The following is a 25527-nucleotide window of genomic DNA, read 5'->3' as shown; positions in this document are numbered from 1 at the left end:
GTCACCATCTGCAGTGATTTTGGAGCCCAGAAAAATAAAGTCTGACACTGTTTCCACTGTTTCCCCATCTATTTCCCATGAAGTGATGGGACCGGATGCCATGATCTTCGTTTTCTGCATGTTGAGCTTTAAGCCAACTTTTTCACTCTCCTGTTTTACTTTCATCAAGAGGCTCTTCACTTTCTGCCATAAGGGTGGTGTCATCTGCATATCTGAGGTTATAGATAAATGGGTTATTTATTAGTTAATTTATTTATTTGGCTACCTTGGATCTCAGCTAGCTGTGGCATGTGGAATCCTCGTTGCCTTGTGAAGGATCTTTCATTGCAGCCGACAGTCTCTAGTTGTGGCTTGTGGGAGACAGACTTTTCATTAGTTAGCATTAGGTTCAGCTACATATATAACAGAAAAATCCAAACAAATGAGAAGTTTTCCCTCCCTTACATAGAAAAGAACCAGAGGTACAAAGTCACAGGTTGGGATGGAAGAGTCATGCTGTCTCAAGTCAGGCTTTTGTATCTTTCCACTCTGCCTTGCCAGCTGCAAAGTTTTTTCCTCAACATCAACTTCTGGTCCAAGATGACTGCTGGAGCTCCAGCCATGACAATCCTTTTCCACGCTGCTGGGAGAAGAAGGACAAAGATATGTGCAGCCCCTCACATTTAAGGAGGCTTTCTGGAAACCTACATAATACTATTTCTAACATTTCATTAAGTACCACTTAGCCATGTGGCCACAAACAACTGCACAAGGGTCTGGAAAATAGAGTAAATTAGCAGGATATCAGCTAAAAATTAAGATTCTTGGGATCAACAAATTGTCAAGCAGGACACCATGCTCTGGTTATCAATGCTCAGGGAGGACCCCGATTATTACTACATGGAGGAATAGCAGAGATCATCCCTGTGCCACCCACAGGGAGTAGAAGTCCAAATGCTTCTTCCCATAGCATCTTGGTGTCTGAGTTGCCAAGGAAAACACAACATTGTCAAGCATCGAATGAATCAACCCTTTACTCACATTGAGAAGAAAGAGAAAGATCAGTGCCAGCGGTGCATACTAGTTCCTCTGCTGGCAGATGCCCATGCAACGACCCAGGGTGATTGTGCTGTAGCAGAAGGACCCCTCCTACACGCTTCAGGAGTCTGAAATACTGAAATCCGGGCTCATGCCTCAGGGCCATTGACCTACATACCTCCCCAGAACAAAGGAGTACACGCTGAGCCTGAGACAGGCCAAGATATTCCTGCACAAGCTGATAAGCCCATGCAGGCTGTGTGGATTCCTTATCTCTAGGTAAGGGAGGGTTCCAGGCCAATAGGCCCACTCTTATGTGGCCTAGCAGTGGCTGAAAGACTACATGCAGGAGACTGCATTTCCTAGTACAAATAGTGGTCTCTGATACAGAACGTAGTGTGGAATGCTAAGGTTGAGTAACTTCCCCAAAGTCACACAGCTCTTAGGTAGTGGATCCAGGCCATGAACTTAGGTAGTTCGGCCCTGGTGTCCACATACTTAACTCCTGTGCTCTATAAGAAAGGGCTCGATGCTAAGGGACTCCCCATCCACATGGACAGATCCTATGGGGGAACAGAGAAGGAAGGAAAAGAAAGGACTGTAAATTTTAAAATCTGTATCTCTTTTCTCTCTTCATACCGGAAGAGAACTATTCAGTTCAGTTCAGTTCAGTTGCTCAGTCCTGTCCAACTCTTTGCGACCCCATGAATCGCAGCACGCCAGGCCTCCCTGTCCATCACCATCTCCCGGAGTTCACTCAAACTCACGTCCATCAAGTCAGTGATGCCATCCAGCCATCTCATCCTCTGTCGTCCCCTCTTACTCCTGCCCCCAATCCCTCCCAGCATCAGGGTCTTTTCCAATAGGTCAACTCTTCGCATGAGGTGGCCAAAGTACTGGAGTTTCAGCCTCAGCATCATTCCTTCCAAAGAACACCCAGGGCTGATCTCCTTTAGAGTGGACTGGTTGGATCCCCTTGCAGTCCACGGGACTCTCAAGAGTCTTCTCCAACACCACAGTTCAAAAGCATCAATTTTTTGGCGCTCAGCTTTCTTCACAGTCCAACTCTCACATCCATACATGACTACTGGAAAAACCATAGCCTTGACTAGACGGACCTTTGTTGGCAAAGTAATGTCTCTGCTTTTCAATATGCTGTCTAGGTTGGTCATAACTTTTCTTCCAAGGAGTAAGCGTCTTTTAATTTCATGGCTGCAATCACCATCTGCAGTGATTTTGGAGCCCCAAAAATAAAGTCTGACACTGTTTCCACTGTTTCCCCATCTATTTCCCATGAAGTGATGGGACCAGATGCCATGATCTTCGTTTTCTGAATGTTGAGCTTTAAGCGAACTTTTGCATTCTCCACTTTCACTTTTATCAAGAGGCTTTTTAGTTCCTTTTCACTTTCTTCCGTAAGGGTGGTGTCATCTGCATATCTGAGGTTATTGATATTTCTTGGCATTCTAGGAATCAGTGAACTAAAATGGACCGGAATGGGTGAATTTAACTCAGATGACCATTATATCTACTACTGCAGGCAGGAATCCCTTAGAAGAAATGGAGTAGCCATCATGGTCAACAAAAGAGTCCGAAATGCAGTACTTGGATGCAATTTCAAAAATGACAGAATGATCTCTGTTCGTTTCCAAGGCAAACCATTCAATATCACAGTAATCCAAGTCCATGCCCCTACCAGTAATGCTGAAGAAGCTGAAGTTGAACAGTTCTATGAAGACCTACAAGACCTTTTAGATAACACCCCAAAAGGAGTCCATTTCATTATAGGGGACTGCAATGCAAAAGTAGGAAGTCAAGAAACACCTGGAGTAACAGGCAAATTTGGCCTTGGAATACAGAATGAAGCAGGGCAAAGGCTAATAGAGTTTTGCCAAGAAAATGCACTGGTCATAACAAACACCCTCTTCCAACAACACAAGAGAAGACTCTACACATGTACATCACCAGATAGTCAACCCCGAAATCAGATTGATTATATTCTTTGCAGCCAAAGATGGAGAAACTCTATACAGTCAACAAAAACAAGACCGGGAGCTGACTGTGGCTCAGATCAGGAGTTCCTTATTGCCAAATTCAGACTTAAATTGAAGAAAGTAGGGAAAACCACTAGACCATTCAGGTATGACCTAAATCAAATCCCTTATGATTATACAGTAGAAGTAAGAAATAGATTTAAGGGACTAGATCTGATAGGTAGAGTGCCTGATGAACTATGGACGGAGGTTCGTGACATTGTATAGGAGACAGGGATCAAGACCATCCCCATGGAAAAGAAATGCAAAAAAGCAAAATGGCTGTCTGGGGAGGCCTTACAAATAGCTGTGAAAAGAAGAGAAGCAAAAAACAAAGGAGAAAAGGAAAGATATAAACATCTGAATGCAGAGTTCCAAAGAATAGCAAGGAGAGATAAGAAAGCCTTCCTCAGTGATCAATGCAAAGAAATAGAGGAAAACAACAGAATGGGAAAGACTAGAGATCTCTTCAAGAAAATTAGAGATACCAAGGGAACATTTCATTCAAGAGAACTATTAGGCGAGGATAACTCACAGCATCACCTTAGTGCCTCGGGACTCAGTACATATTTCTTGAATGAATGAATTCCCCGCAGTGGCCCTGGAGGAGCTCTTGGAAGGCAGATGACATTGGATCTAGAGCTTCGTGTTGAGGAGAATTTCACCAGGGAGAGCATGGCAGGAAAGGCGTGCCAGCCAGATGGAGGAGCTTGAACAAAACCAGAAAGTTTTGCAAGTGTGTGGCTTGTGCAGGGAACAGTGTGTAACCCAGTTGTCACTGGAGCTTGTGGTCCTCAGGGGTGGTGGCAGGATTTGATACTGGATTGTTCTGAGCCTTGAATGTCATGCCAAGGAGCATAATTTTATCCAGGGGGCTATGAGGAGTCCCATCGGGTAGTGTGGGAAGAAGCTGTATTCAGTTTATTGACTCCTGGAGGGCAGGGAGCTGGGCAGCAGGAAGACAGAGCTGGGATAATGAGGACCTGGCGGCTGAGAGTAGGAAGCCCAGCACAAGGAGGGATGGACATGAAGACTTCCTGGAGATCGGGCTGTCCAGTCTTCATGTCCTGGAGGAAGAGAAAAGGGCCAAAGAGGACTCCTGGGTTCCCAACTGAAGAGGACTGCATTGTGGCATCCAGGGGAGGTCTGGATGGGAGGTAGCAAGGGGAAGGGGATGAGTTCGCTGTGGGACACACCATGTTGAGATGCCTGCATTACCTTCCCCAAGATGATTACCTCCTAATTGTCTCCCTGCTGTCACCCTGGTCCTCCCACAGCTGATTCACAACCCAGAAGCCAGAATGATCCTCTTTAAGTCAGGCTTCTTTCCTGCTCACACCTACCAGTGGCTCTCATCCCTGGGTAAAAGCCAAAGTCCTTGACTCTGCAACCCAGGCCTCCCCAGACTAACTTCTGTTACTGCCCCTTGCTCACTCCACTCAACCCCACTGGCCTCAGGACCCTCGCTTTGGTCTAGAACCCTTCACCCAGATGTCTGCCTGGCTAACCTCCCACCTCCTTTTTGTCTTTGCTCAAATGCCACCTTCTCAATTAGGCCAACCTGAACTGTCTTATTTCAAACAATGGTACCCTCTGTCCCTATACTCCTCATCTCCCTTTCCTGGTCTGCTTTTTCATTTTCCGTTGTACTTACAACCTTCTAACTAACCATAATGAACTCATTTATTATATCTATTGTTTATTGTTGATCTCTCTGCCCCCTCCTCCCTCGCCCTGCTACTAGAATCCAACTCCAAGAAGGCAGCAATCTTTATATGTCATATCCCCTGATACATCCCAGGAACCTTGAAGGGTGCCTGGCACATAATGAGATCTCAGTGAGGACAACCTGTCAGATTTATGAACACTGTGGAAATGTGTTGGTGTCAGAAATGGTGGTCTTCTACTCTGAACAGAGGTGGGGACTGTGGAGACAGAATCTGATATTCACCCTGGGGTGCTGGTGGAGAGAATTTGAGATTTCTCTGTCTGGAGGGGAGGACTTCCACCCAAGGTGTCAAGGAAGGGATGTCAATTTGGGGAGAGACCCACCAGGAGTCCAGAAGCCATCCCCAGAGTCAGTCCAGCCTGGAGCCAAATGGTGTGAGTACTTGAATACTAGTTCTGCATGGGAAATTCAGGCTCCCTGCCTTCATTCAGAGCACGGTGCTTTTCAGGCTCAGGGCTATATGTTGTTGTGGAAAGAACTAGGATTGAGTCAAACAAATTTGGGTTCACGGCCCACTAACTGTGGGACAAATTATTTGACCTCTTTGTTTCTCAGTTTACTTTTCTGTAAAAGGAGAATAATACTGCCTTTATAGCCTTATTAATGTTACTATTATTATCATTATTCAAAGAGGTTATCAAGTGCCCACATTTTATATAGGCACCATTCCTGGCATGGAGTAAGCACTTAAAATGTTAATTCTAAGGATGTTGATGATGATGATTACAATACAAGGACCTAGATATTTGTTGTTGCTAGACGGGTACATTTAACTCATTCTCCTACTCATATCTCTGCATTTGTCTCTGTGACTGAATCATTCTTTTCCAGTACTTAACTGGCTTTTTCCATGTGATAGAAAACAAAGGCGTAGGTCACTCTGAATTAACATCCTTCCAACCCTCAGACCCAACAGGCAAGAGAGATTCTTTCCTACCCCAATTGAATAAAACCCTTGGAAGCACCCTGCTTGGCCTGGCTTGGATCCTGTGACCAGCCTGTCCTAATCACTTGGTCAGAAGAATGGGGTTCTATCAACAGCCAGCCAAGGATACCTTCTCACCACTTTTGGTCAGGGGTGAGAGTCTTTCACAGATTGTAGGTCAGATATTACATTTTTCTGGGAAAGTAAAGTAGTCATATCCTGTCAAAATGTCATTTTTCATCACTTCATGGTTGTTTTTTTATGTACTTGTTGCTAAATTGTGAGTTTCCTGGGGCAGGAAACTTCAGTGTGTCGCTTCAGTGTGTCGCTCTGCTCCTTCATGTGTGGTCTTCATGACTTCAGTGTGGTCGCTCTGCTCCTTCATGATGCCTGATGAAGGGAAGGGCTTCTGTAAATGGAAGTTGTTGAACTGAAGCTGAATGTGAGCTAGATCAGAGAGTAACAGAGTCTGTAGATAACACCTGAGGAGACAGAAGTGGGGTTTCCTGGGAGTCTCATGGGCTCCAAATTTAGGGTCTTCTGAGACCCATTATCTTTCTCATGAGGGACTTTGAGATTCAGTGAAAGGAACACTGAAAATCAAGAGATTAAAGCCCACTTGTGACTCTTCTACACAAACTGTGTGACCATGTAGAAATCAGCAGACTCTTGGGGCCAATGTTGTCTTATTTATAAAATGAGAAAGATGGTCTTGGTGGTATTTTGTTTACAGTCTTAAAATTCTGTGAATATACTCATCTTGCTTTTTGACATTTTATTGATTCCTTTGAATCTTTGTTCAACATGTGAGTAGTGTCACAATCTGGTATCATTTTTAAAGGTCATTGTATTTATCTTGCACCACTTAAAAATTCAACAGTAACCTTTTCAATTTAAACTGAGGGAAGACTCAATTTAGAGAAAAGAGCATTGGACTGAAAATCAGGACACAAGCCCTAGTTTCCATTCTGCCCTAATGGGATGAAGGATATTGGGAAAACTGTTTAAAATCTTTGATCCTTGGCCTCCTCATTTGTATGTATAACACAGCCGGTGTAGATTTGGTAAAAGGCAAGATCGGACTTTAACTTTCTAAGGTACTAACACAGGGGAAACAGCCTGTCTCTCTTTTTTCCGGTTAGTAAGACAACCAGCTATGCTTTAGCTAAGCGCATGGCAGCCCAGCCAGAGACTTCATCTCCCTACCTTCCTTGTGGCTCTGAGATAAAGAGTAGGCCTGTGGGCGCTGAGAGAAGTGGTATATACATCTTCCAGTTTATCCCCAGCCTAAGCACAGTTTGCTCACCCTGGACCTCTTCTATCTGGGCCCCAAATTGAGCCCAGATAATGGAAGCTACAGGTTGATGCAGGTTGGGGATGGCAGAGTTGAGAGGTAATAAACCAGAACCTTCCCCCCAGTTCTAACCACCACTGGCCTAGGGACTGTTTTGAGAAAGAGAAAAATAAATTTCCACTTTATTTAATCTTCTGTGTTTTGGGGAGTCTTTTGTAGCAACTTAGCCTGCACCTTATCAATCACAGAACTATGGTTCCCTTTTACTTAGTTGGCACTATGATTTTCTTTAAATGGCTTACACAGTGGTTGAGAACATAGGCTCTAGAATAAGAATGGAACAGAATCAATGTTGGTTTGGTTGTTCTTCAACCCCAGAACCTCAAGAATGTTACCTAATATTCCATGCCTTCGTTTGACAATATGTATAGTCAGGCAACATTGAAACTTACCTGCTGGGATTATTGTGAGGATCAGATGAGAGGAAGGTATAGAAAGCCATGACCTCAGTGTTGGCATCTTGTAAACCTTCAAAAAATATTCATTCCTATTAAAATTATCAGTATTATCTGGATCATCCTTACTGCTCTTCACCAACATCATGTATTTATATGCTTTTAAAACTGGCTCTCTCAACATCCTAGACTTTGGAAACCCAGTCAGAACAGTCACCCAACCTGAACTGAGCACTCTAGGACTCTATATATCTGTTTGACACAGGATGAATTTAGTACCATGCATGAGTGTGTGTCCCAAAGACACCTGCTGCCTTTGCATTTAGTCTGCTTGTAGTGTCAGCTGCAGGGTGAGCATGGTGTTTGCTGAACCCATGGTTTTGCATGTTCAGCATCCTCTCAGGACCCAGAGCACCTGAAGTGAGATAAATGAGAGGTTGAGTTGAGGGTGGTTTCTTTTTCTCGTCATCCTTACATGTGTTTTTTGGATTATTAAAAAATGCCAATGACAAGGATCTAAGGAAGAAGCTTTAAACATTACCGTTCATGTGAAAATCTTTTCTTCTTAATCAAGTATGATATTGAATGTAGAAAAGCCACGTGGTTAATTGGTTCATATAGTTTGGGGATTTAAAAAAATATTTTAAAATTTTCCTTTTCAGTTCAGTTCAGTCACTCAGTCATATCTGACTCTTTGCAACCTCATGGACTGCAGCATGCCAGGCTTTCCTGTCCATCACCAACTCCCATAGCTTGCTCAAACTCATGTCCATTGAGTCGGTAATGCCATCCAACTATCTCATCCTCTGTTGTCCCCTTATCCTCCCACCTTCAATCTTTCCCAGCATTGGGGTCTTTTCCAATGAGTTGGTTCTTCACATCAGGTGGCCAAAGTATTGGAGCTTCAGCTTCAGCATCAGTCCTTTCAATGAACATTTGGGACTGATTTCCTGAGATTGACTGATTTCCTGAGATTGACTGATTTGATCTCCTTGATGTCCAAGGGACTGTCAAGAGTCTTTTCCAGTACCACAATTCAAAAACATCAATTCTTTGATGCTCCTTTTCTTTGATCATTTTAATTAGCCAAATAATACAAACTTTGTAGGAAATTAGGAAATGAAAATAAGCAAAAGTTTTAATAATTAAAATCCCCTATGGTTCCACCACCTAGAAATAATTATACTAGAATGCTGAGATGCTTTCTAGTCATAAGTCAGCATTTCCCCCTTAGCTGTCCAGGACAGCATTCGCCCCCTATGCCTACACATCTGGCCCAAACTCTCTCCCCAGAATTCTTCCTCACTGTCCCCTGTCCTCCTACCCAGCAAAACCTGTGTGCACTGACTGTGAGATAAAAGGAGCTGCAAACCCTGAGCCCTCCAAGCATGTATTCTCCTGTACTTTTGACACTAAACTCACAGTGTCAAAACCTAAAGAACTCCTGGCCCAGGGACTTCACTGGTAGCCCAGTGGTTGAGAATCTACCTGCCAGTGCAGAGAATATGGGTTCCATCTCTGGTCTGGGAAGATCCCACATGCTGCAGGGCAACTGAGCCCATGCGCTGCAACTCCTGAGACCACCCACCACAACAAAGATTCTGAGTGCCACAACTAAGACTCAACGCAGCCAATAATTTATTTATTTATTTGTATTTATAAGTAAAAGTTTTTATAAAAAACCTCCTGGTCCAGCATATCCCAAAATATATAATGAGGCACATCAGTTGGAATTATAATTTTTAAAAAACTTGATGACCAACTGCTGGGGTAAAGACAGCTAAACGTATACCAGAGCTGCACACACTTCAAGTTTATTCAACCTTGGACTCCCTTGTTCATGTCCATTCCCTCTGGGAAATATCAGTTTAATTTGTCTATTTCATTTACTAAGAGAAGAAACAGTTTCCTCAGAGAGATTAGAGGACTTACCTAATGTCACACTGCTTGAGAGGAACAGAACTCGGCCTTGGGACTCAGATCTATTGGCAGAAGGCCCTGTGCTTCCTCCAAGATCCCTCAGAGTCTTTGTTCTGCACCATCTTTCCATCCAGATGTTCTTCATACACCAGTGTGTGTGTACCTGCCTCTTGTCTCTTCTGTGAGATTAGGGACCAAGTCCTAATATTTTGTTCCTTCTTTTCCAGTTCCGAAGTTGATGCTCAGTGAACCATATTGAGTTTCCTCGGAAGAGTCAGAAATATCAGCTGTAGTGGACATCTGGTCTTGCTGACACAGCATCCATTCTTTTTGGTAACATAGTTCCATTTTCCTTGAGATGCTGACCATGAACCGTACTTCAGTCCTCATCCATGTGGTTAAGGCAGATAAGCACCATTCTCTTGGATCCCATATGACCTGAAATTAGTCAGTTAGTGTATTCTATTCTTTTGCCCACAGGAATCAGTGTTAGACCCATGACCCTGCCCAGGTGAATAGAGTCAACTTGAGACTCTTGTTGGAACTGTTGATAAAGAGGACTCTCTTTCTGGGAGTGTCCTAAGCTGGCAAAATGTAATCTTGATGCTACCTGTAGCTACTTTGCCAAGAACCTGGCAAGAATAAAGCCAACTCAGAGAAAAGCAAAACTGTGAGATGGAAAAAGATAGCCTCAATGACATTATTTAAGAGCCTGGAGCTATCTGTACCTGAAGCTAGCACTAGCTCTGGGTTTTTCAGGAACCTGAGCCAATAAATTGCCTTTTTCCCAGTCTAATGGATCTGGGTTTCTGTTTTTCTATCTAGAAGAGTCCTTATTAGTAAATCAGGACATTTCTAGAATTTGGTTGCTAAAACATAAAGATTTTAAAGGGAATTTCGCATGTTTTTACTGGACAAGAAGCATCAAGTCAAGACATACTGAAGGGATTATTCCATAACTCCTGGAACTTTCTTTCCTTTTTAATAGCAAAGAAAGAGTTTTCAGGAATATGTGTTACATACATTTTCTACCCCTGAGAACTGGCAGACTTTATAAGACCGGCTAAGGGAATTCAGCTAAGAGAAAGAAGACTGTCACCATTAGTGAAAACAGAGATGATTATATATTTAATTTTATTACCACAACCCAACCTGGCAACTTCTTAGATACCTCCAGTTTGTATAACTGCACAGACAGCTATTGGATTTGAACTTAGTGAAAAGAACTCTGGATTCATGGTCTGACACATATTAGGTGCTCACTAAATATGTATTACTTTTGCTATTTTCTGACTTTATCACTTAGGGGCAGTAAAAATCACAAAACTGCATTTTTTATCAGTTGGATGGGAATATTAATTGCTTGCTTTCTTCCAAGACAGTCCTGTTTAATTTCTATAGCACATAACACATCTGAATGGTATACCCCCTTTGTCGTACGGACTTTTTCATTCATTTTTCGCATCACTTATTCATTCATTTATCCTCTATTGAACTTTAGACCAGGGATTCTGCAAGGTGGTGAGGATACAGTGGTGTATAACAGTCCCTGTTAGCTTATTTCAACAATCTTTCACAGAGGACCCACTGTGTGCCTGCTGGTTGCCTAGTCCGGTGTTTGGCATCTGGACACAAAGTTGTGTGTAAGTCATGACTCTGTCCCTAGAAGCCAGCAGGCTCCACAGTGGAGAGTCCCCCACAGCCTATGTCCTACCCTCAGGAACAGTGGGGCAGGAAAAGGATGAGAGCCACTGTGGTAGGTGATGAGGAGCCCCTGAGGAGTATTAAGCAGGAATGTAGTTAGTTCTTGGACTGGGAAAGAACACTATAGTGAGGCAAGGGATGAAAGAGGGCTCTAAAGTAGAGTAATCGCATAAAGGTGATTTGCAGGAAATGATTCCAGAAATTTTTAGGCAGTATGGAGAGCAGGCATGCCTTCAGCTTGACCAAAGGCAAATGCTCTTACAATTCTGATGTGGTTATTTCCAGGAGAGGTTTATTCAAGGCTGAGTTCAAGAGCGCATTTCTGAAAGCAGACAGTGGCTGCACCCAGCATGGCCTGTGGCTACCTGTCTCCTGGATCGAAGCCTCAGGCAGCACTGGGCACACTTCATTACATCCACAGCAGCAACAAGACGGCCTTAAACTTCCCCCTCATGGAACCAAGGTCCTTAATGGAAAAGACAACACATATACCACAGCCGAGCTGCTCAGACCAAAATAGGCCAGCAGGAGGAGGCAGTGCCACCAAAACTCAGATCCCAGGAGGGAGGCCTCAGCACCTCCACTTCCTTGTTAGAATGTTTCTCCTCCCAGGGCTTGTGTCTCAGTTTTAGACACATGTGGATTAACTGATGTGGAACAGTTTGATGGTACAGCCTTATCCTCCAAAAAAAAAAAAAAAGAGTTTTTTCTGATTATGTTAATAATTGAAGTGCACACTCATATAGAAAACTGGGGACTACACAAACCTGAAACTATCACAACATTATTAATTGGCCTTTGACTGTGTGGATCACAATAAACTGTGGAAAATTCTGAAAGAGATGGGAATACCAGACCACCTGATCTGCCTCTTGAGAAATTTGTATGCAGGTCAGGAAGCAACAGTTAGAACTGGACATGGAACAACAGACTGGTTCCAAATAGGAAAAGGAGTTCGTCAAGGCTGTATATTGTCACCCTGTTTATTTAACTTATATGCAGAGTACATCATGAGAAACGCTGGACTGGAAGAAACACAAGCTGGAATCAAGATTGCCAGGAGAAATATCAATAACCTCAGATATGCAGATGACACCACCCTTATGGCAGAAAGTGAAGAGGAACTCAAAAGCCTCTTGATGAAAGTGAAAGTGGAGAGTGAAAAAGTTGGCTTAAAGCTCAACATTCAGAAAACAAAGATCATGGCATCCAGATCCATCACTTCATGGGAAATAGATGGGGAAACAGTGGAAACAGTGTCAGACTTTATTTTTTTGAGCTCCAAAATCACTGCAGATGGTGACTGCAGCCATGAAATTAAAAGATGCTTACTCCTTGGAAGGAAAGTTATGACCAACCTAGATAGCATATTCAAAAGCAGAGACATTACTTTGCCAACAAAGGTTCATCCAGTCAAGGCTATGGTTTTTCCTGTGGTCATGTATGGATGTGAGAGTTGGACTGTGAAGAAGGCTGAGTGCCGAAGAATTGATGCTTTTGAACTGTGGTGTTGGAGAAGACTCTTGAGAGTCCTTTGGACTGCAAGGAGATCCAACCAGTCCATTCTGAAGATCAGCCCTGAGATTTCTTTGGAAGTAATGATTCTAAAGCTGAAACTCCAGTACTTTGGCCACCTCATGCAAAGAGTTGACTCATTGAAAAAGACTCTGATGCTGGGAGGGATTGGGGGCAAGAGGAGAAGGGGACAACAGAGGATGAGATGGCTGGATGGCATCACTGACTCTATGGACGTGAGTTTGAGTGAACTCCGGGAGTTGGTGATGGACAGGGAGGCCTGGCGTGCTGCGATTCATGGGGTCGCAAAGAGTCGGACACGACTGAGCGACTGATCTGATCTGATCTGATATCCCAATATAAAATAAAAAGTTTTTTAAAAAGTCACTCAAACTACCACAAGGGCACAACTCTTTCTGTCTGAGTCTACCTGTGTGTCTATCCACACACACTGTACTCTTGTTTCCTTCTAATAAAGGAGAAAAGTGGATACCCTTCACTATTACCATTCAGAGATAACCTTGGTCATGTTTTTAATACATTCTTGATCTTTTTCTTTGTTGATGTGTGTGTTTGATTTTGGAACCATGTTGCATCCTCACTTTTACATCCTTTTTATTTTAATTTAGAGTAATGTAGTCCTGACATTGGGGGGTCCCTGACATGGGAGGCTGGCAAGGGCTCTGTTCTCCTGAAAATACTCTCCATAGTACCAGTCGGAGACAAAAGATGCTCTGGTTACTTACTCAACATTGTGTTTGATGCCAAACACTGGACCAGGCAACCAGCAGGCACACAGTGGGTCCTCTGTGAAAGATTGTTGAAATAAACTAGCAGGAACTTGACCCAAGGTGGCCCTTCTGTTTCTGGTGTGCAAACACTTGTGCAGCATGCACCCATCACCCATAAATTGAGAATAAAACTCCCCATTGCTGTACTCAATGCCACGTGCTGCCAGAACACAGAAATTCAGCCATGACTGCAAGGACAATTTGCAAAGCTGACCCACATGTAGTAAATGAATCTGTGGGTTTTGATGTGGTATTTGGACAAGACTATGTCACTTGAAACATATTGTTTGTCTGAGGATTATGTAGATGGTACAATAAATGGATTGGAAAATGTTTAAAGAGATTATCCCATACACACACAGAGAACAGTGGAGAAAATAAGAATCCCCTTTAGAATGCACATTCAATATATTTATTTTTCATTCTGTGGGATTTACCTTGTAAAGATGCTTTGTGAACTGTAAAGTGCTGTGTAAACTAACATTAGCACTCAGTGTGGTATCGTTTGTATGGAACAAATGGATATGTGTGTCCATATAGATGTGCACAGAAAACCTGCGTTCAGAGTTTATAAATATTGTAATAATTTATAAGTTGTTATAAATTTACATTTATAATATGTAATCTAAAGCAGGCAAACTTGAAGAGCTGCTCTTTCTGCTATAAAGTTCACATGATTTTGTTTCTTTCTGTGGTTATAGATTTTGATGCTCTTATTTGGATTACCTCTCTGTTAAAAATATTTCGTGTGAGAGATATTAAGATTTCTTTGTATTGATTTTTAAATACCTTTTTGTATTGATTTTGTTCCCAAAAGAAGTATTGCAATACATATGCATAACTATTGACTAGGTTGAATAACCAAGGGCACTAACCCTAGTCTTTGCATTCTAAGAAACTGTAAACAGTCGTTCAAGCTTCAAAATATGGATCCTTTCCAGGTCCCTCATCTTTTTGTTTGATTGTTTGTTTTAAGCTTTTCTTTTAAAAAAAATTTTATTGGAGTATAGTTGATTCTCAGTATTGTATTAGTTTCAGGTATACAGCAAAATGAATTGGTTATACATATATCCACTCTTTTTTTTAAATTCTTTTCTTATGCAGGTCCCTCAGCTTATGCAGGTGGTGAAACTCCCTGGAAGGCAGACAGACTTATATCTGTGAGTGTTGGCCTCCGTCAGTAAGAGCAGGAGCTCTCATTAAGGGAGAGTCTCTCAGTAAGAGCATCCTGGAGAGACTGTCCTTACCTATCAGCTAAGTCTCAGTCTAAATTGGCTTGGGAGACAGTTGAGCTTCCATTATTCAGAAGCTTATGCCTCACAGCTCAATGCCATGTGCAGCCAATTGCCTACAGCTCTCTGATCAGTAATGGTGAGATTTTAATCAGTGTTTTGGACTCCATCTAGAAATACATTCCAAGTCCATTTGCCTGCAGGTGCCCAGCCTTGTTTAGGACCTGTTTTAATCCATTTCCATAAAGGAAGGAACATCAACCACATGACCTCTGCTCTTCTCAGGAGTTTCAGCACCCACATGCAGGACTTCCTTCTTAAGATTTAGCTAGTCCTCTTTCTGACTTTGTGTCAGGGAAGTTGGGGCTCCTTTGTGTGCAGGGACATGAGTCAATGACCCTTGCCCTATCCATGTTCTGGCATGCTGTGCTTCTGAGGTGGGATGGCGTGGACACACCCCTAGTCATGCCAGCTGGAGAATCCTCTGGATTTTTTCCTCTCTCCCATCCCACACCTAGTGAGTCAATGGCCCTGCCACTGTTCCTCATTGGCAGCTCTTGATCCACACCCCTTTCCCCTGCTCTAATTCCAGCCTTTACCCCAACTCATTCCCCTGTTCTCCCTGCCCCCAATCACATCTGGACTCCAAACTGAAGCCAAGGCAGTGGTCCCCAAACGTATGAAATAGGGAATGTCTTAGTCAAGCTTCTCCAGAGGGACAAGACCAATAGGATATATAGAGAGAAAGAGACTTCTTATGAGAAATTGTCTCACATGATTTTGGAAACTTAAAAGTCCCAAATATACCATCTGCAAGTTGGAGATCCTTGGGTGCTGGTGGTGCAAATCCAGTCCGAATCTAAAGGCCTGAGAACCAGGGAAACCAATGGTGTAAATCCTAATCTGAGGACAAGAGAAGACTTGCATTCCATCTCAAGCTGTCAGAGAGTGAATTTTCTCTAACCCAGCCTTTGTTCTATCCAGGCCTCCACTGGATACTGAAGAAGGCCCACCCACACTGGGGAGGGCAGTCTGCCTTACTCAGTCGACAGATTCAAATGTTAACCTCATCTAGAAACACAGACACACCCAGAATAATATTTAACCAGATATCTCAGCCCCTCGTGGCCCAGTCAGGCTGACATGTAAAATTAACCATTACAGAGAGTTTTATTCCCTGTAGTTTCAGAAAGGCAGAATCTTGTAAGAAAAGCTTCCTACATGGCACAGAAGCCACAGTTCCTTCAAATATGCACCCATTTGCTTTTAGAGCCCAAGGCCCTGAGCAACCAGATGTTAAAAAGGCAGGTCCTGGCTTCTCCCTGCCCTAGACCTGCCACATCTCTGGGCAAGGTATGGGAGTCTCATGACCACATGCAGACTACATGCTATGTATTCTATGTACTACATGCTGCTTGCTATGTAAACAGGATAAAGTCCAAACTCCTTCACATGGATGGTGGACTCTTGAGTGTCTGACCTCTGCCCACCTGTCTAGCACTGGGTCATGGTGTTCCCCCTTTCCTGCCAATGTCCCTCACCAGGCTCTGGCCAGGAGGACTCCCACTGCATACCTCCTCCCAGTCCCCCCGATTTCATGTCTTTGTGCTACTTCTTGGTCCTGACACTCCCCCCACCTGTATGTTCTTCCTCTTTCTCTTCACTTGGCTGATACTTGCTCATATTTTCAAACCCAACTCAAGAATCCTCTGCATCTGATACCTCTGTGCTAGGATAAAGAAATATTTCATTTATTCAACAAATAGTTACAGAGGCCTTTCCACATGTCAGGCACTATTCTGGGATCTAGTAGAGGACACAACAGACAAAAGAACATACCTGCACATAACACTTATTCTCAAGAGGAAGACCAATAAGCAAATTTTAAAAAAACATGTAAAATATATGATATGTCAGATAAAGGTGACATGAAGAAAAATAAAGCAGGATGAGGTATGGGGAGAGCACTGATTTGGGGAGTAATCAAGGCAGGTCTCACTGATGAGGTGGCAAATGAGCAGAAACCCGAAGGAGAACAGTTGTCCCAGAAGAAGCAACAATATCCACGGAGATACAGTGAGTGAGTGTGATTGCATGATTGAGGCATGGCAAGGATGCCCATGTGGTTGTAGTGAAGGGAGTGAGAAAGAGAAGAGGATGACGTGAGCTCAGAAAGGTCGTGAGAAGCCAGAACACGTAACCTTCCTTTTGGCTGTTGTAAGGCTCTGACTTGTCCTGCGTGGTTAATCATCAGAAGGTTTGGAACAGTGGGGAGACATGATTTGACTGACTTTTAACAGACCTTAGATGGCAAAGTAGAAACAAGGGTCGAGGTCATTGTAATGGTTCAGGTGAGAGGTATTCATGACTCGAATTAAGGGTAGGATGGGATGGTGAGAAATGGCAAGATTCAGGATTAGATGTTGGAATGGCTTTGGAATGTCAGAGACAGATTTGGGACACAGATAGCTGTAAACTTTTTATTCTGGTAAAATATAAATAACATAGAACTTGTCATTTTTAAGTGTAAAGTTCAGTGATGTTAAATACATTCACCTTGTTGTGCAGCCATCACCACCGTCTGTCTCGAGAACTTTTTCATCTTCCCAAATGAAAACTCTGTACTCATTAAACACTAGCTCCCTAGTACCCTCTTCTTACAGCCCCTGGCAAACAGCCTTCTGCTTTCTATCTCTGTGAATTTTACTACTCTAGGTACCTCATATAAGTGGAATCATATACCATATCTGTCCATTTGTGACTGGCTTATCTGACTTAGTTTAATATCTTTAAGGTTCATCCATGTGGTTGCATGTGTCAGAATCTTTCTCTTCTTAAAGCTGAGTAATATATCATTGCAGGTATATATCACATTTTGTTTATCCATTTACCTATCAACGGGCACTTGGGTTGTTTCCACATTTTGGCTAGTGTTAATAATGCTGTGAACGTGGGTGTACAAGTATCTATTCAAGTTCCCGTTTTCAATTATTTTGAAATTGAAATTCCAAAATGGAATAGCTGGATCACATGGTAATTCTGTGTTTAATTTTTTGAGGAACCACCACACCATTTTCCATAGCAGTTGCACTATTTTATGTTCCCACTCACAATACAGCTGCAATTTCTCCACATCCTCATCACTTATTTTTTGTTTTTTGATGATGATCATCCTAATGGGCATGAAGTGGTGTTTCATTGCAGTTTTGATTTGTATTTCCCAAATAATTAGTAATGTTCAGCTTCCTTTCACATGTTTATTAATAGACTCCAAACTTTGACCTAAGCAGCTGAAAGAAGGGGTTGCCATGGAGCAAGATGGGGATTAATGTACAAAGAGCAAGTTTTGAAGGAAAAATCTCCAGAATTAAATTTGAGGTACATATTAGGTAATGGGGATATTGATAAGCAACAGGACATAAATCTGACATTCAGGTGACAGGTCCAGCCTAGACATATAAATTTGACAGTCACTAACCAAAAGAGCGTACATAAAATCATGAGATTGAATGAGATCTCAAGAAAATCTTTGTAGCGGAGAGAAAGTCTGAGGCCTAAGTTCTGGGGCCCTTTTATTTGAAGGATGGGAGATGAGGAAGAACTTGCCAATCAGATGAGAAGCACCATGCTGAGCATGTAGTAAATGCTGTAAAAATACTTAATGAAAGAATATCACCAGTTTTTTTCTAAACAAACTTATTTTTCTGTTTCTTTTAATTTGGGGATCCAAAAGGATTTGGGTTTCAATCCTAGCATCTGTATTTTTAAGCATTATTTTATTTATTTTATTATTTATTTTTAGCATTGTCTTGGCAATAATAATAGGGTTCCCCAGTGGCTCAGACAGTAAAGAATCTGCCTGCAATGTAGGAGACCTGGGTTTGATCCCTGGGTTGGGAAGATCCTCTGGAGAAGGGAATGACAATCCACTCCAGTATTCTTGCCTGGAGAATTTCAAGGACAGAAGCACCTGGCGAGCTACAGTTCATGGGTTTGCAAAAAGTCGGACATGACTGAGCGAGTACACTTCGCAATAATAGTAAAAATAATGACAGAATTTCTTGATGTTTACTTTGTGCTAGGAATGCTGCTAAGGGTATTAGGTTCAGTGTGTCATTTTAATCTCCAAATAAGTCTATGAAATAGGCATTTCTCTCCCAAGTGACAGAGAATCAGAGAAGTTCAATAATGCCCTCAAGGTTACAGAGTTAGAGAGAGGTAGAGCTACAGGTCCAGCAGAATCCAAAGCCTCCTTTTAAGCACCATGCTTTATAAACCCTAGATGTTAAATTAACCCCGCCCAATGTCAGTTTCCTCATCTGTAAAATAAGAAGTATGAGAATGTCCACTTTGTAAAACTGTTAAATTTATTGACAAATAATGTATCTATTACCTGACCCAGAGAAGGTTATATTCTGAGGGCACTTGATAAGTATTATTTCCTATTTTCCTTTTCCATTTTACTTCTGACTCCTGCTGCCAGACTCAATGGAGACTTTCCATAGGATCTGATGCTCAGAATTCATTAATTATAGCTTTGTTAAACCTACAGTGCGTGCATGTGTGCATGCTCAGTTGCTCAGTTATGTCTGACTCTTTGTGACCCCATGAACAGTAACCCACCAGGCTCCTCTGTCCATGGAATTTTCAACCTTTAAGACCTTAACAGGTCCACTGCAAACATTGTCTCTGAAATCAAACCATTAGCGGTGGATTTCTAAAACCCTTGGGAAGACATTGCAACTTGCTCAGTATTGCTCTTGACTGCTGAATTATTCATGTCCCTTGATGGATTCTGAAGTTGACTTCCTCCTGAGAAGGATTCACAAATGAGACTTGGGCCAGCTACTTGAAGTTTCAGTTGAGTAAGAAGGTGGTGAGTGAACACAAGTGAGCAGGTGGCAGAGGAAGTGTTGCCAAGTGGCCTGTGAGGCACCAGGAGCAGAAGGGTGGGTATATTCAAAATCTACTCAACAATTTCAGGTGCTGAGGGTGGGGTGGGGTGGGAGTGTGGGCCAGATTATGTTTCCAAAAACAAGGAATGTTTCTTTTTGAGGACATAGTGTGAGAAAGAAGAAGAAGAAGAAGAAACATTTAATAAGTACCTATTTTGTGCCAACACATATTTAGATGTAATACTACTTGATCCTCAAAAAAAAAAAAAAAAAAAACTGGGTCTGGGTTATCTCTCTCTTACAGGTAAGAAACTGAGGCTTCAAGAAGTGAAATAACATAAGCAATCTTAAAAAGAGTTGAGAAGTATGTCTACCAAATAGAATTAGTTTGTGAACGACAGAAAACCCAGTACAATCCATGTGGAATCACTGCAGGGCTGGCATGGCTTTCCACTGTGTTAGAGACCCTGGCTCCTCTTATTGTCTTGCCAACCTTAGCCTGTGGTGTCCCCTTCAGCATCTGAAATGACTGCTTGGTAATAGGAGGTTCACCCCAGAAGAAATAATGACACCTCTGTTTATATTCAACTGGACAAAGCTTGTTCACTTAGCTGCTCTGAGTTACAAGGGAGGCTGAGAAATGTGGCACTGTGCCCATAGGAAAGGTAAGGTTTCTATTTCTAAGGACGAAGGAGAAAAACAGATACAGGACCCACCAGTAACCTCTGCTCCTAGGTAGTTAAATCTAGGTCTCTTTCACTCCAGAGGACCCCTCCTCCACCAGTTCTACTCTACTGCCTTCCTTAAGAGAAGTGCCACTGCCCCAGAAATCCCCGTCAGGCTAAAAGTGTCCTGTGGGCAACCATGGTAAGAACAGCCAGGTCCCATAGGTTCTTTTTGTAAGCCAGGCACTATGCAACGTGCAGTAGAGCACTGCCTCATTTAATCCTTCAGTAACCTCATTAAGGGGTTTCCCAGGTGGTACAGTGGTAATGAACCCACTTGCCAATGCAGGAGATTCAGGAGACACAGGTTTGATCCATGGGTCGAGAAGATCCCCTAGAGCAGGACATAGCAACCACTCCAGTATTCTTGCTTGGGAAATTCCATGAACAGAGGAGCTTGGCGGGCTACAGTCCATGGTGTCACAAAAAGTCGGACATGATTGAGTGGCTGAGCAACTGACCGACTGACTGAAACTCATAAAGCAGGAACTTCATTCTCCCCATTGTACAAATGAGGAAATGGAAGCCAGCGAGATTATATAGCATACCCAAGCTCACACAGAGAGCAGCTTCTGGATCCATATGTTGTATGGCATCCACACAATGGCAAATAGGATCTACATTCAGGCAGCGCATACTCCACAGTCTAGTCTTTTACTTGTTGTGCTTGTCTGTTTCACGTGTATTCCCATTCAGGGCATCTGCTTCTGCAAATCTCTCTTTGGAATCCTATTCCTCAGTGTAGTCACAGTGCCCTATTTCATGGAATAACCTTTTCAAGGATGCTTTGTTCTTTACATGAGAAAACCCAATTTATGTTAAGATTTGACCTGGCACAGCTTGACTCCATTGAAGAGAAAAATCAGTCTTTTTTTTTTTTTTAATCAGTTGGAGTATCAGGTGTGCAGAAAAGTTAACATAGCGCATCTGAGATTGCTTCTCCTTAGCTGGCCTTTTTGCAAAGTTGCTCTTGGCTGCCATCTGGGAACTTGGATTTCCAGAGGGTTTCCACCACCCACACTGATAAGAATATCTCAGCAGGCCTTAACTGTCTGCAAACAATATGACTTATGTGAGCACTTACTTTCCTTCTGGGAGTCTGAAATTTTGGTAATGCCCAAGAGAAGTTATCAACCTGACTGTGCTGTGCTTGGTCGCTCAGTCGTGTCCAGCTCTGCAACCCCATGGATTGTAGCCCACCAGTCTCCTCTGTCCATGGGGATTCTTCAGGCAAGAATACTGGAGTGGGTTGCCATGCCCTCCTCCAGTGGATCTCCCCAACCCAGGGATCGAACCCATGTCTCCCGCACTGCAGGCAGATTCTTACCATCTGAGCCACCAGGGAAGCCCAAGAATACTGGAGTGGGTAGCCTATCCCTTCTCCAGTGGATCTTCCCCACCCAGTAATCAAACTGGGGTCTCCTGCATTGCAGGTGGATTCTTTACCAGCTGAGCTACCAGAGAAGCCTGTCTACCTGACTAGCCCTGAATAAAAACCTTGCTAAGTCTTCAGTAAGCTTCTTGGTAGGCACTATTTCACATGTGTTGTCACAACTCCTTGCCAGGGAAATTAAGTAAATCCTGTGTGACTCCATTTGGGAAGGATTCTTACAAGCTTTCGTCTTGTTTTTCTCAAGACTCCCCGCCACCCCCACCACTGCCAAGCTTGTTTTCTACTTGCTGATTTTGCTTTGTATCCTTTCTCTATAATTAATCATAGCCATAAGTATGACTATATGCTGAGTCCTGTGAGTTCTTCCACAGTGATGATAGCTGCTGTAACAAATAAACGTCAAGGCTTTAGATAGTTTATTTCTTGTTAGTGCAGAAATCAATACCAGCGCTCCTGGTGAGCAGGTGGCCTTCTACTCAGTCACTGAGGACCCAGGCACTTTCCATCTTGCACTCCACAATAAGTTGGCAGATGGAAAAAGGGACTGTGGAAAGGACATGCCTCCTGGTTAACCCTCCTCTTAACCCTAACCCCAACACTGGACCTGAGATGACATACATCCACCTCAGGACACATTCCACTTGTAATCACTAGTCATGTGGTCCCGTACAGATGCACGGGGACTAGGAAATGGATCTTGGCTTGGTGGCTATTTCTCTGCATCAACTCTGTGGAAAGAGAAAGCATGAGTCTTTGATGACTGGCAACAGTACCATAATAGATACTTATTATGAACCTACCCTGTGCTCAACTTCATACCAAATGCTCTGAGGCAACATGAAGAAGTCAGTTGTTCATGCCTATACAGAGGTTGACATGTTAACGGGAACTGGTCACCCCCAAGGATGAGGAGGCAAGGTTCCCCTTTTCTGGAAAGTCTTCTACTACACCATTCCTCTGTGCTTCGCTAGTAACTAGTGCTGATCACTTTCATAGCACTTAGTGCACTAAAACCCACCATAATCTTATCTGACTCTCCCACTGAAATATAATTTTGAGATCACAACTTCAGTTGACTTATTGATCAGCATGTATTTCCAGTACTCAGCACAGAAAATGGCACATCTGAGATATTGGGTAAATGCGTCAATGAATGAAAGTTCAAGCAGAATAGTGAGATGCAGTGCAGTACCGTGCTGTGAGCACGAGTTAGTCAAATCTTCTTATCCCTTGTGACCTTGCAAAAGTTGCTTAATTTCTCTGAACCTCAATGGTTCATTCTTAGAATGAGGACAAAGATACCAACTTTGCAGGGTTGCCATGAGGATTTTCTGAGATCCTAAATGTGTATTCGGCACCTAGCCCTGTTTCTGTCTTGTTCCTGAAGTTACAGAGAACAGTTTTTCACCAGGGAATACGATGTTAGCTGTGGGTTTTTCATAGATGCCCTTTATTGGGATGAGGGAGTTCCCTTCTTTTTCTTGTTCAGTCAGTGTTTTTGTCAAGAGGAGGGATTGGATTTTGTCAAATGGTTTTCTTCTGTCTGTTGAGACAATCTTGTGGGTTTCACCCTTTATGCTATTCATGTGATATCTCACATTAACTGATTTTCAGATGTTAAATCAATTTTGCACTTCTGGGATAAATCCCACTTGGTCATGGTATATAATCCTTTTTATACATTGCTGAATTCTGTTTTCTAGTGTTTTGTTGTATTTTGTTTTGGTTTGGTTTTCAGGGGTGCGTTCTGTGTCCCTAAGTGTTTCAGACCCTTTGCTTGATTCCCATGGCACTCCCCAGAGGCCCCTAAGGAACTCCTTATTGGTTTCTCCTTGGGACAATTTCTAATAAATCACTTTCAGTCAAATCCTGTTCTCAGGTGCAGCTCCTGGGGATCAGCCTGAGTCACTGCCAGGGTCAAGGCCCTCTGTGGTCACTGTGGCCCTTCACACACACCCACACCCCTCCGGCTAACCCAGCTCTGTGACTTTTCCCGCAGGTGATCTACGCCCTGAACACCCGCCAGGACGAGACCGAGGCGGGCATGGAGGCACTGCGCGAGGCCCACCAGGAGGAGCTGCAGCAGGCGGTGGCCGAGACCGAGGCCAGGCTCCTGCAGGCGCAGGGCCGCGTGGGCGAAGAGGAGGCCCTGCGGCAGCGCATCCAGGCACTGGAGAGTGCCCTGGAGCTGCAGAAGCAGCTGACACAGGAGGCACTGGCCCAGTCGGCCTCTTGCAGGCTGGAGACCCAGGAGAGGGAGCTGAGGGTGGAGGCCGAGCACGCCGAGCAGGTGCTCACCCTCTCCAAGGAGATGCTGGAGCTCAAGGCCGACTATGAGAAGAGGCTCCGGCACCTGAGTGGCCACGAGGCGCCCCGGTGGGACCGGCTCACCCAGGAGGGTCCCGAGCCCAAGGCCGAGCCGGGCTGCGGCCCCGAGATGCGGGAGGTCCTGCTGGAAGTGGAGCGGCTGCGAGCGGAGAACCAGCAGCTGAGCAAGGACTACGCGCGGAAGGCCGAGGAGCTACAGGCCACGTACGAGCGGGAAAACGAGGCGGTCCGGCAGGCGATGCAGCAGTCTGTGAGTGAGGCCCTGTGGCAGTGGCAGGAGAAGGAGACCGACCTCCGGAAGAACTTCCAGGCCCAGGAGGCAGCCCTGCAGGCCCAGGTCCGGAAGCTGGAAGGGGATCTGGAGCACAGAGGCCGCAAGATTAGTGACCTGAAGAAGTATGCCCAAAAGCTGAAGGACCGCATTCAGGTAAAGCAGGGGCTCTTCCTACCTCCCAAGTGTGAGAATAACCATGGCCGGTAATATGAACACCTACCACTCATCAGGCACTGTGACTTCTGCCAAAGTGAGCATTATTACCTTCACTGAGTTCAACCACATTTATTAAGGAAATATTTATTGAACACCTACTATGTGCCAGGCCAGGGCTGTGTTCAGGAGACACATGGTAGGCTGGACTTGATCCCTGTCCTTTGAGAATGGAGAGACTTACAATTTACAGATGAAAATGTAAAACTGAAATTGAGAAGCTTAAGGAGGAGTGTAACTGGGCACACAGCTGAAAAGTGTTTGAACTCAGTTCAGCCTAATTTCAAAGCCCCTACTCACTCCATAACAACTTGCCTGTCCTAACATCCTTGAGGCTTTATATTTGTGGAAAATTGGACCAGTGACAAGTTAGTTATGGGAAGCCCATCTCTAAAAGTAACAGCAGCTAGTATCTTTCATATTTCCTGAGCATTATTTTCTGTCCCATTTTATCTCATTTAATCCTCACTACAGAAAGGCTGAGGTTTCCTAGGCTAGTGGTAAAGAACCCACCCGCTAATGTAGCAGATATAAGAGACACATGTTCAATCCCTGGGTCCAGAAGATCCCCTGGAGGAGAGCATGGCAACCCACTCCAGTATTCTTGCCTGGAGAATCCCAAAGACAGAAGAGTCTGGCGGGTTACAATCTATAGTCACAAAGAGTCAAACATGACTGAAGCGACTTAGCACAGCACAGAAAGATTAAATAACTTGCTGAACATCACACAGCCAGTCAGAGGATGAATCAGGATTTGATGAACACTGAGCCGCTGAATTCCAGAGATTAATGGCACATGCTGTGCATTTACCCACTTTTCAGAGCTGATGTACATAGGATGTGTGTGCACAGAACCAGTGAAATGACACCCTGTCTCTCTGTTTAGGACCTGGATGTGCAGCTCAAGGAGGCTCGACAGGAGAATTCAGAGTTGAAAAGCACGGCAAAAAAACTTGGGGAGAAGCTGGCCATTGCCAAAGATAAGCTGATGTTGCAGGAGTGTCATGTGACACAGAAAACCGGTGAGATGCCCCAATTGATTTCCTGACAGAGCAAAAGTTGGCCACCAGGTTGGCTTGGCACT

At 43.7% G+C, this 25527-nt stretch overlaps 1 protein-coding gene across 2 annotated transcripts in view; it reads left to right on the top strand.

Annotated features, from left to right (window-relative positions):
• Positions 1-25527, top strand: part of FAM184B (family with sequence similarity 184 member B) — a 122305-nt gene that overhangs the window by 39271 nt on the left and 57507 nt on the right. For both annotated transcript variants that reach the window (XM_027544136.1, XM_027544135.1), the window contains exons 2-3: positions 23628-24383; positions 25330-25465. In XM_027544136.1, coding sequence (XP_027399937.1) covers positions 23628-24383; positions 25330-25465 — 892 coding nt within the window. The remainder of the gene's footprint in view (positions 1-23627; positions 24384-25329; positions 25466-25527) is intronic.

The sequence above is a fragment of the Bos indicus x Bos taurus genome, chromosome 6 (genome assembly GCF_003369695.1).
Source record: "Bos indicus x Bos taurus breed Angus x Brahman F1 hybrid chromosome 6, Bos_hybrid_MaternalHap_v2.0, whole genome shotgun sequence".
NCBI classification, from domain to species: domain Eukaryota; kingdom Metazoa; phylum Chordata; class Mammalia; order Artiodactyla; family Bovidae; genus Bos; species Bos indicus x Bos taurus.
Note: the sequence above shows the minus strand (reverse complement) of the source record. Positions and strands in the feature narration are given on the sequence as shown.